We start from the raw sequence: 12,108 nt of genomic DNA, 5'->3' as shown, positions 1-12,108 counted from the left end.
TTTCTCAACTGAGAGGATGTCACCTCATTCTCATTCTTTTTTATTTTCAGCTTTTGGGAACAAGAATGCCAGATGATATGTCACTACCTTTGTTCACTGCTTTGTAATTGATAATTCATGAGTTTCTAGAATATATTAAATGGGAGAGAGTATCACAGGGACACCATTGGTAAAATGAGCTTTTACCAACACCTTCATCCCCTGGTCATTTTTGTCTCAATTTCCTCAAATGCTGTCTCCATGCTCCATTTTAAAAAAGCCACAGTTTTAGGAGCATCTGGGTGGCTCAGCTGGTGAACTGTCTGCTTTCAGCTCAGGTCATGGTCACGGGGTCCTGGGATTGAGTCCCAGGTCCGGCTCCCTGCCCAGCGGGGGAGTCTGCTTCTCCCTCTACCCCTCCCCCCTGCTTGTGATCTCTCTCTCTCTCTGACAAATAAAATCTTAAAATAAATAAATAAATAAAAGCCACAGCTTTATGTATTTTCTGAAACCTGCATACAATCTGTTTTACCTTGGCAAATTTCACCCTTTAATAAAGCCATCTTACATTTATATGGAAACACTTAAAACCTTTCTAAGTACTGCTTGTCAAGAGAGCCCCAGAAACTAGAAGTATGTGTGCACGTCCACATGTACACCTAGACGCTAGTTCTCTCAGAACACGTGAACTGGAACAAGGCAGGTACTATGATCCCATTTGACAGATGAGGATGCAGATACCACACAGGTAAGTGATGGTCAAGGTCACCCAGCAACTGAGCAGCAGAAGCGAAGAGCTAATACCTCTCGGTCACATGGGGTGCTGCGAAGCAAAGAGTCGCTGCTCAGGGTGCCCACTGACCTGGTCTGATACGTTGTACCAGTCGTAATCAAAGGAATGGACGTTCTTGCTCTGGGAGAACGACAGGATGAACAGGTTGTAGCAGGCTCGGGAGGTGTAAAGCAGGATGATGGTCACTCCGACAGCTGTCACTTGACACACAGAGGAGCCCTGGAAAACAGGGAGCCATGAAGGGGGCACCCATTCCAGGTCTAAGACACCAGCCTCGTCCCAGAACCCGGCCTGGGTTCAGAGCTCATAAACCCACGCCCAAGCCTCACCTCATCCCACAGCCCCTCCTCAAATGTCAAATGATCTTCATACACACGCTTCAAAATCTGGGAGTTGATTCGGAGATGCCTTAAAATGTGGGCCATTGGCCTAAAGCCCAGGTTTGTAAGAATGAGAAAGTCAGGTGCTATTCAACCTCCAAGATGACCCCCTGACTTAAGAGCCCACTGCCCAGCCTCTGGCCTGGGGACAACTGAGCCCAGCAGGATGGCACCTGGGAGAGTGGGGTCCCGCGGACCGTGGCCCCGGGGAAGGGAGCGCTTCCTCAAATTCCAGAATCTTCTAGGCTGGAAGCACTGGAATTCCAGTATCACTCCAGACTTGGAATTACATGGAAATCGGTGATTTGTCCCATTTATGAAGCTACCAATTTACAGTCAAAGGGCCCCTAGCAAGAAACGTATAGTTAACGTGACCAAAAAACTGAAACTGATTTTTGAAATTTGACTTTGGAAGTCACTCATTAACCAGGTATTATTTTATTTTGTCAGTAGCAGTTTAATAGCTTGTTTGCCACAGGGGTGATCTAAATGGTCATTTGGCAGCTGAAATGTAACCCTTCCTGTAAAAACCATGATTCTGTTTTTAAAAGCCCGGGATAGCCCTCACATGGGAGACAATAAAAACAAGAAAAAGTTAAGGCAAAATCCAGTCAAAAATCTGTCAAAACTCAACAATGAACAAACTACTCCTGCCATACTCAAGTCTCATGGGACCTTGCAGAGGTCAGCCAGATCTCGGATGCCTCACTAAGGCTTGGTGTTTCTGAAGTCAGAGGCCCAGATTTTAGTCTACTGGTCACCACTGAAGACACGATATCATGGGAGACGGAGCTCCTCATGGTCTTCAGACGGAAGACTGATTACAGCCAGGTGGGCCGAGTGGCAAATAAGGCAGACGGTGGAGCGGCGGGGGGGGGGGGGGGCCTGCCAGTCAGGGGGGTCCACCACAGGACACGGTTCCGGAAGGTTAGAAGCAGAGGAGTTACAGAAATCACTCAATCATTGCACAAGTGAGAAAACCAAGGCCCCCTCCTAGGCCTCCACACTTCCCTGGGCTTCCCAACCAAGGGAGACTTGGGATGAGGCCGAGCAGGGCCCACGAGCGTGTCTGCCCTTCCCTATAACTCCGGGGAAGGGCAGAGAGAACAGAGATTCTCGGGTGTGCAGCAGAGCAGCAGACCAAACTTGCCTCCCATCCCGTCTGGCTCCATCTCTGACCCAGCAGCAGGAGATGCTTGCTGTCCTGAACTCCAGGGGGCAGTGTCCACTGTCCTGTCACAGGATCATCAGTGCCGAGGTGAGCCTCCATCTGAATCTGACGGAGCCTGCGGCCAGACTGCCCAGTCCGAAGCTGGGCTCTCCACCTACGGGCTGCAGAGGGCAAGCCAGAGCGAGCTGTGCCCCGGTCTCCCGGTCTGTACAGTGGGTAGGATACCTACTCCCGGGGATCTGGGAGGACTCCCTGAGCTTATGCACGCCGAATGCTGATCTCAAAGTGCCTGGAACACAGCGCACGCCAGGCGTGTGTTTCTGCCAGTATCACCACAAGCAATCCTGCGAGTCCTTTAAAATGGTGGCTAAACACTGTATCTATAAACCGGAGATTACCCCCCTGCCGGTAATTCTGCACACTCCAATACACCTGCAGCCACCTCGAAGGAACTCTTCTTGCGTGCAAAGTTCAACGAGCTACCTAGCTCTGTGTTTGGGCAACCAGAGTACGGCCAATCGTTTGTGGCGGGTCAGGTGTGAAAGGTATTTGCTGAGTTTTGTTGGCAACCAGGAAACTACTTTTATAGTCAGTTTAACCAAGGGCTCTTGACCACATTCCCACCTACCTTTGACTCCAAGTAAATGTTGGCTAAGGACATCTTGGAGATTTTGTAGAGACAGATGGAGAGAGAGACGGCACACAGCACAAAGAGGGTGTCGTTAATGGCCACGCGCACAGAGACAATGACCTCCCTCTCCCAGTTTCCTGTCTTCACCAGCACCGCACAGGTTACATTCACCAACAGGAACACGAGGCTGAAGAAGAGCGAGGCCAGGTAGAGGGGTAACCTAGAAAGGACCAGAGAGAAATGTAAGGCACAGCGCCCTGCAGGCTGGCTGTACGTTCTGGATCAATCCAGAAGGAAAATGCGGTATTTTTTTGGTTAACTGCTAGAAGCAGAACATGCCACAGTTAACACCCAAGAGTGCAGATTTTGGAGGTAGCTGTTCTCAGATTCAGACGACAAATCAGCTACAAACAGTGCCCTCAGGAAGGTGCCCTCTGAGCCTCGCTTGTCCTCTCTCCGGGAGGTGGTGCCGATCTGCCACAGCCCCTTGCCCAAGGCTGAACGGAGGCAAGCTGGCCGGGTCCCTGGCCATTTTTAACCTGTAGATTCCCGGAGCCACATACTTCTTTAGTGACTGGTGCAAGGTCTATAGAAAGACTTCTCAGACTGACTAAAACCAAAGTCAGCAGCCTCAAGCTTCTCTTCAGGACTGTCCATATTGTTTACTTCCTTCAATAAACATGCAAATAAGGAACAGATTTGCTTGGCTCAAAAATAGACTGGGTCTAAGCTGACTACATTTTAAATCCAAAAGATGAAAACTCTCAACTATAAGTGGTTTTGAAGCTAGAGAGTGTCTTCCAAAGCTGCATAAAGGGCGCCTGGGTGGCTCAGTCAGTTAAGCATCTGCCTTCAGCTCAGGTCATGATACCAGGGTCCTGGGATCGAGCCCTGCATCGGGCTCCCTGCTCAGTGGGCAGTCTGCTTCTCCCTCTTCCTCTGACCCCCTCCTCGCGCTTGTGCTCTCTCTCTCCTTTTCTCTCTCAAATAAATAAATAAATAAAAATCTTAAAAAAAAAAAAAAAAAGAATCCTGGATGATAATCCCAGCTCCAGACGTCATCACTTGACAGGACCCATGGAGGGGGGTACACAGGGAGAAAGACAACGTGTAAGTGAAGGGTGAAGAAGCCAGGCATAACTCAAAACCGACCAAGTGGCACCCACGACAGCTAGTATGATGTGGCTCAAGCCTCCATCCCACACTCCTTCCTTCTCCTCCCCACCTGCCCTCATCTGCCCTGTGCGACCCAGAGACACACAGAGCCGAGACATCAGGCCAGTCTCTCGGCCACTCTGGGCTGCGTGTCCTTATCCATAAAAGAGAGATGAGGACTCTCATCTTACCTCAAAGAGCGGCGGTGAGAATCCAGTGGGTCCTGTGCCTTCTTGTTATGCCTCTGTCCTCACCCCACAGAGCCTTGAGGTCTCACCCCTGCTTCCCCTTTTGTCAACAGCAACTTCTACAAAGTCTTCACCTCATCCCGTCATTCCTTCCTCCACAGGAACTCCCCTGCTGACCCCACGTTCTCCCAGGCCCCCATGACCTACTCCCAAATGGAAAGGGGTCAACTCTTGGCCGCCATCTTTGCCCGCCTTCCTGGAGCTCCCTTGTCCATCGCTCCACAGCCCTGCGCCTGCACCCTGTTCCTCTGTCTGAGCTTGCCCCTGGTTCCTCTTCCTCCCCCAAAGTGACAACACCCTTGGCTCTCTCCTCTACCCCCTGGGAAATATGCTTACTCTTGCAGGTTCAGTTACAGCCTCGGACGCCTAAGTTCATGAAGCTCATCTTGAGCTGTCGCCCTGTCCTACAGCCAGACTCACGTTCCAAACAGCCTGCCATGGAGGCCCTGCCACCTCAGACCATGTCCAAGCCTAACTCCCGATGTTCCCCCTCCAGCACTCCTCTTGGTTTTCCTATTTCTCTGAAAGGCACCACAACTTTTTGTAGACTCCTAAACTCTAAAGATCTCTTTGATTGCACCCCCAGCTTAATCAGTTGTCAAGTTCAACAGATTCTTTATTCCTACTTCCCTAGTTGTGAGCCCCCTTTCCCATCGTCACCAACCACAGGGCCTCATGCTTCTGCCTAAAACCAATGTGATGGTGTCCAGACTGACCGCCACCCTCAACCCCACCCTGGCACCCTCCAATCCCTTATACTTCCAATCAGTCTACGGAGCCAGGTCAATCGATGGGCGCCCCACATGCTAATTAAGCCAGTCTATGTGCTGGCCTGAAGCCCATCCCTGTGTCCCCCCCCCGTCTTTACACAAGCTGATCTTTCTGCCTAAAACTTTCCTGCCCCTCCATTTCGATCCCATCCTGTTCTGCAAGCCTCTAGGACCACCTGCTAAACAGAATTCTGTCCGATATTTTTAGGATTTTATTTATTTATTTGAGAGTGCGTGCGCACACACAAAAGCAGGGGGAGAGGCAGAGAGAGAAGAGAAGCAGCTTCCCTGCTGAGCAGGGAGCCTGACGACGACATGGGGCTCAATCCCAGGACCCCGGGATCACGACCTGAGCTGAACTGCATGGTATTGTCTTAAAGAAATTGGCCGTGTTGTGAGACTTGAAACAATATGGGCAAAGTACTTGTAATCCAACATTAAGGTCAAAGTCAGAAAGCAAAATCATAAATGTGGCAGAACAACTCTGCTCTGGGAAATGGATACAAAAACCTATGATGGAAAACATCACTGTGTCTCCTCAGAGTTGGAGGAGGATTCTGTGGGGCAGGAGGGGGGAGTTCACTAGATTTGGTTTCTTTCTTTCCACACGTCTATATTCACAAACTTCCAATCTTTTTCTATTTTATAATTTTTTCTAATAAGCTTATATAACTTTTATAATGAAAAAAAAAATACCTTGCAAAACTTAACTTTTCCCCCTGGGCCTGCAGCTCTGGGAGAGAGAGAGAGATTTGGAGATGTGGAGAGCGAGCGGGCTGGGGGGGGGGGGGGCGGTGCAGAACAGATCATATCGCAAGGGTGCGTTTCCATGGCAATAGCGTTTTACACCCTGCCCCAGAATTACTTCTTCTCAGCTCAAACCACAGGGTCAGGATAAACAGTTTATAATGAGAAAAAAAGACCAACGGAAAAGGAAATCGGTGGGACCCTGCATCTGGGAAGATGACTTTGCTTGTGAGCCCAGAAGGATCAGCAAGCGCAGAGATGAGTCTCTAAGGCAGCTGACCACACGGGGCTGGGGACAGAAGTGCCAGGCTTGCGGGCTGCCAGCTAACTCGACACAGAAGAACTCTGCTACCTCCCACGGTGAGGGGATAGTATTAATGGCTTATAAAGCGTTGTTTAAATTTCTCTTCTGAGATCTTAGATTCCTTCCAGAACGGAAAAGCAAAGCCCAGTTCTCATTATGCTTTTTACTCACTAAAAAAATCAAAGATGGAGGGAAAACAGTTAAAAATGCTTAAAATCAGTGTTCTTGAGCTCCCCCTGCCCAGTATTCACACTTCCTAAGCCAAAGATTGAAAAATATAGGCTGAGAAAGAGAAAAACTGAGTCAAATGAGTACCAACTCCAGCAAAGCTGAGAGCTCACAGGTGTGTCAGGGAAAGGGGGGACTTCAGTGGAAAATGAAGTGGTTCTTGGTTGGGCTGAATATAAATCATCTTCAAAAACATGGAGCAGCTATAGGAGGAGCTTGGGGTGAGAAGTTTCGACTAGTTCTAGACTGATGGTTTGTGTTTCTTTTCAGATGAGTTGTGGTTCAATTAGGGAAGCCGGTCTATTTAGAAGCCAACATACCAAAGAATCTCAAGGGATAAATCATGGCCTGAAATGTTTGCTGTAGCATCTGGCTTAAGAGAAGTGGGGAACTGAACAGAGAAGACAGAAGATGGGCGTAAACACGAAGAACTCTGAGGATTTCTTCATTATTACATCGGAGTTAATAGGATCCTCCCATTGGTACCTCACCCTCCTGGCTTCGAGAAACTCTTCTACCTTCTCCGGCCTGAACATCTCATCCAACTGAATTTCTCCTGGTCTTCTCCCTTCGTCTCTGCAAATCCTCTCCCACTAAAAACAGCCTATCTTGGGTGTCTGCACTTTGGTTCAAGGATCAAGCACTGCCCCACGCACACACCTTCTCATCTAAGAGACCCCATCCCCCAAGGGCTCAGAGGCTGAAAACTTTTGAAACAGTCTTCCTTTCTGACCAGTGCTTTCATATTTCACTTCTAGAAGATACCACATTACCTCAGCCTCAACCAACCACTTCCAAGACAAGACCAGCTCCATGATCCAATCAGAATATTCTTCCTCCTCCCCAATCTTCACCCATTTTTGGCTCCCCAGTCCCCCTGTTTGATCTACATTTCTAGTCAAGAGGCTGGAGGTAGAGATTATGGGTACGGAGGAAAGGCCAGCTATTTTGTTACCAGAGAAGGGAGAGGATCGCGTACTTGGAACCGCTCCTTTAAAGGGTTCTCCTTAGGGCCAACATTTTTCTTGGTGGACCCTGAAGTCCCAGTTGAGTAGTCTGGTAGAACCATACACCAAACTACCCAAAAAGTAATGAACAAAGACTTCAAGATCAGATGAGAAAAACAAACATGGCACCATCAGTCTCATGACTTGTCTCTTGGCCTGAGTATTGTCATATTACTTTCTGAATTTCAGTTTCCTTGGATATCAAATGGAGATCAAAATATACATTTTCATGATCTTAAAAGTTCTCATCACAGGAAACAACAATTTTTGTAACCATGTATGTTATAATGGATGTTAACTAGACTTACTGAAGTGATCATTTTGCAATATACACCAATATCAAATCATTCTGTGGGGTACCTGAAACTAATATATTGTTATATGTCAGTTTTATCTGGAGAAAAATACGCTTTCAGAACTTTATTTTTTTTAAAGGTTTTACTTATCTGAAGGGGGGAGAACGCACAAGCAGGGCGAGTGGCAGGCAGAGGGAGAGGGAGAAGCAGGCTCCCCACTGAGCAGAGAGCTCGACGTGGGGCTCGATCCCAGGACACTGGGATCATGACCTGAGCTGAAAGCAGATGCTTAACCAACTGAGCCACCCAGGTGCCCCACTTTCAGAATTTTAAATAATAAATGTTTATAAATTTAAAATTATATATTTAAATAAAATACAATATGCATACATTTTTACATATTTTTAAAATCACGAAAGAATCAAATTTTCATTTTGATTCACGAAGGTAAGTGGCTAAAATCGCCTTTCCAGAAATGTCTGCCCATGCATGCCATTGGAGCTCTCCTCAGCAGGGACATCAGAACACCGTGTACCTGCCCCATGTCTTCTGAATGCCTTGTCTCCCCTTCCCCTCTGATCAAATCTGACCAATCTTTAAGCCACTGGTTTCTCTGCTCTTGAGGGTGCTGGGGTCACAGACATCTGAAAATGTGGGGAAATCTATGAACCGTCTCCACAGGAAAAACATGCCTATCCACCTCTTCTTATAAACTTGGCATGTGATTTAAGGCATTCCCTTCCAGATTATAAGCCTCTCCTTTCAGCCCGGCACGGACTGACTTCTTCCACAAAATTCCTGGGACTCTCAACGGTACACAGCAGCCCGGGGCAGAGATTGCTCATTCCGTGAGTGGTTGTGTTGTTTAGGACATCTTTACAGAGTGTTTGCTCAAGGACACAGACTACATTTCTGCTTCAGGGTGCCTAACCTGAGTCTTAAATAGTCAAAAATATATCTGCCAAATGAGGATGGAAATCCCCCCCCGCCCAGGGTACTTACCGGTATTTGAGTAATTCTGGAGAATATTTTGACTTGGCTTTGAAAATCACCTGCAATGACAGAACAACATGGGGGTTGGGGATATAGTATACTGTCACCAACAAACCAACATCATCACTCGGAACTCCTCTTTCCCTTTATACCCAGGTGCCAGGGCCCATGTTCGAAACTGAGATGTCTGCTTTGTCAGAATGTTTGTTAAGCTAAAGATTTTCCAGGCTATCCACACAATTTCCAAAGTAAAGATATTTTAAAATGATGAAAATGGTTAAAAAAGGAAAAAATAAAAGTATTACTGGTCTACCACTGCCAAGTATTTCTCTTATAAGATTCGTATTTGAACCCGTATTTCCCTTAAAGATCAACAGTCTGCCCTCACCCTTTCTTAGAATTTTCACTGGCACCAAATTCATGTTGTTTGAATGTAAGCGTCCACCTACCCAGGCCTCAAATTCTGCAGCCCACTTTCAATGTCTCCGGGCTATAGAAGCATCAGACGACCATTATCTATAGGAGAAATGTCACGTGTTGGAATTTCTCCACATCTTTTGTGTCCTGCACCATTGCTAACGTGTCCACGCAGGGTGCAGCGGCCGGCCTGGCAGAGCCTCTGAGAAGGCGAAGAGGGGAGAGAAGGTAGGCAGCAGCTCACGCTCCAGCCCCAACTGTGACATGGCCACTAGGCCCACAGCGCATGCACACGGGGGCTCCTGAGGCAAGCGCAGGTGCCCACAGGAGTGCTGGGGGCCTGGCTGGGGAACTGGGATGGGGTAAGGTACATGTGCTCATGCTTGTGCTCTCCTGGATCCCTGGTGTCCATGGGGCGGGGGCACCACTGGGAGAAGGGCGATGCCCTTGCTGTGGATGCTATCGGGACCTTCATCCCCTGCTGCCCACAAGCCCTTGGCATGGAGATCCGAAAGCTGCCCCCAGCCTCAGCCTGGCCTGCTGGCCCTCTCGGTCCCGCCTCTCCCCACCAACCCCTCACATGCTCTCCTGCTTCTCAGCTCTCTTTGCATTTGGTGCTTCTCCCAGGTTTTGCTCAGCCCCTGAAAATATCTAAGGAGCAGATACATTGCCTGAGCTGGATAGAGTAAAAGACAAGGGAGAACAGGGTAAGCATGATTCCTGGGGGAGGGGAGGAGAGAACAGGCAGCTCTGGGACCTCTGAGGCCACCCAGGGGTTAAATATTGTTGCCCCCTTGCCTGAGGAAGATGCAGTGAGAAATCCGTGCAAGAAGGATATCTGAAAGTAACCCCAGGAAATTCTTCAGCAGATCCCAAGTACGTGGCTAAGTGCGCTGATGCAGATGCACAAGGGAGCCTCCACGGGGACTGTATGGGTCAGTTCCCAGAATACATATGCAACAGGAGAAGCCATTTCCCTCTGGGAGCTTTCCAAAAGGCATTCTTCTGAGGACCCTCAGTAGATAATTCTCAGACTTACATGTGCATGAGGCCCACTGTGGAAAACAGTATGGAGAGCCTTCGAAACACATAAAAAAAAAGAAATACCATACGATCTGGTAATTCCACCACTGGGTATTTACCCAAAGAAAACAAAAACACTAATTTGAAAAGATATCTGCACCCCTATGTTCACTGCAGCATTATTTCCAACAGCCAAGATATAGAAGCAACCTAAGTGTCCCCTGACAGATGAACGGATAAAGACGACGGTATGTATATACAATGGAATATTAATTGGTCTTAAAAAAAGAATGAGATCTTGCCATTTGTGACAACGTGGTTGGACATATGGTGTATTATGCTAAGTGAGATAAGTCAGAGAAAGACAACTACCATATGATTTCATATAGATGTGCAATCTGAGAAAACAGAACAAAACAAACAAACAGACTCTGAAATGCAGGAAAATGGTGGTGGCCAGAGGAGAGGTGGGTGCGGGGCTGGGCAAAATAGGTGAAGCGGATTAAGAGGTACAAGCTCTCAGTTATAGAATAAATAAGTCACAAAGATGAGAAGTACAGCATAGGGAAGATATTCAGTATTGTAATCACGTGGTATGGTGACAGGTGGTGACTGCACTCATCACGGTGAGCACTGAGTAATGTATAGACTTGTCCAATCACTATGTTGTACACCTAAAATTCTTAACAACACTGTGTGTCAATTATACTTCCATTAAAAGAGAAAAAAAAAAAAAAAAAAGAATCACCCGGGCAACTTGCTAAAGATGCAATCTCCTTCAGAGGGGCCAACCCCGTGGGTCTGGGGAGGAGCCCAGGAATCTGCAAGTTAATAAATTCCCTGGCCCAGGTGATTCTGATTCAGCTAGTCCAAGGACCACCTCTTGAGAAATATTGCTCCTCTTGACTAGCTTTGCAATCATTCATTTAAAACACGCTGAAAGAGGCAATCACAATGATCAGTGGACACAGAGAGTCAGGGCACAGTGCAAAGAACAGAGATCGGGGGACGCTCGAGGTCCCCGGACAGCCCCCCAGACACACACACTCCTGCCGTCCCTCCGACGTCCAGTAATGCGCTGCCACTGGGGGACTCCCAGAAACAGACTCCTGGGGAGGGGGAAGCACAGAGATTCCCACAGACTTCACAGGAAGCAAATCTACCAAGCTTCACAGGTAAGCATTCTGAACTTAGAAATGATTTTGTTTCTGACATGGGTTCTGTATCTGTCTTAAATTGTTTTTGGAAGGAAGGAGGGGTTGACATCACAAATAAATTGAAATAAGACAAACAGGGGACAAAAGACACTGCCCTTACTCTAAAGGGATCCTGAGTCCAGCTTTACCTGACAATCTCCCCTGGGATTTTAGGCAAGTCTCATCACCTTTGGTGTTTCTCTGCAGCCCATAAGGAGAAATGTTACAAAACAACCACTCTTAGGAATAAGGAACAGATTAATACATGACTCCAAAGTTTTGCTACAAAACATGACTGATTCACACAACACAGAACAACAGTTTCAGAAAAATCCTTCTTAAATAGTACTTGGGGACCTCACTTTTAATAATTCTTGTTTTAAAATTTTAGTAATTCTTAATTAGGAATTCACAGATACCGGATGCCTGAGTGGCTCAGTCAGTAAAGCATCTGCCTTCGGCTCAGGTCATGATCCCGGGGTCCTGAGATCGAGCCCCACATCGGGCTCCCTGCTCGGCGGGAAACCTGCTTCTCCCTCTCCCACTCCCCCTGCTTGTGCTCTCTTTCTCAAATAAATAAAATCTTAAATAAAAAAAAAGAATTCACAGACTTCAAAGTGTAGAGAAGAAACTACAGTATTTTAAAAAAGTGCTTAACCTTGTCAATACCCAAATATTTTTAATGTTGTGCCACACTTAGGGGGCTTGGTTGGTAGCAGGTAACCTCAGCCGGAGTGACTTAGGTTACTCATTCACACCAGGCACAGCCC

At 47.5% G+C, this 12,108-nt stretch overlaps 1 protein-coding gene across 2 annotated transcripts in view; it reads right to left on the bottom strand.

Moving 5' to 3' along the window:
- The window catches only part of GPR137B (G protein-coupled receptor 137B), a 51,453-nt gene that overhangs the window by 21,614 nt on the left and 17,731 nt on the right, over nucleotides 1-12,108 (bottom strand). For both annotated transcript variants that reach the window (XR_004679873.1, XM_035008517.1), the window contains exons 2-4: nucleotides 8,712-8,761; nucleotides 2,952-3,174; nucleotides 842-991 (exon numbers count right to left, since the gene is read on the bottom strand). Coding sequence is in view for 1 of the 2 variants with exons in the window: in XM_035008517.1 (XP_034864408.1) it covers nucleotides 842-991; nucleotides 2,952-3,174; nucleotides 8,712-8,761 (423 nt within the window). In the remaining variant the exon portion in view is untranslated. The remainder of the gene's footprint in view (nucleotides 1-841; nucleotides 992-2,951; nucleotides 3,175-8,711; nucleotides 8,762-12,108) is intronic.

This window comes from Mirounga leonina, unplaced genomic scaffold (genome assembly GCF_011800145.1).
Source record: "Mirounga leonina isolate KUSES-001 unplaced genomic scaffold, KU_Mleo_1.0 Mir_152, whole genome shotgun sequence".
NCBI lineage: Eukaryota > Metazoa > Chordata > Mammalia > Carnivora > Phocidae > Mirounga > Mirounga leonina.
This window is presented reverse-complemented; position numbering and strand designations above follow the sequence as displayed.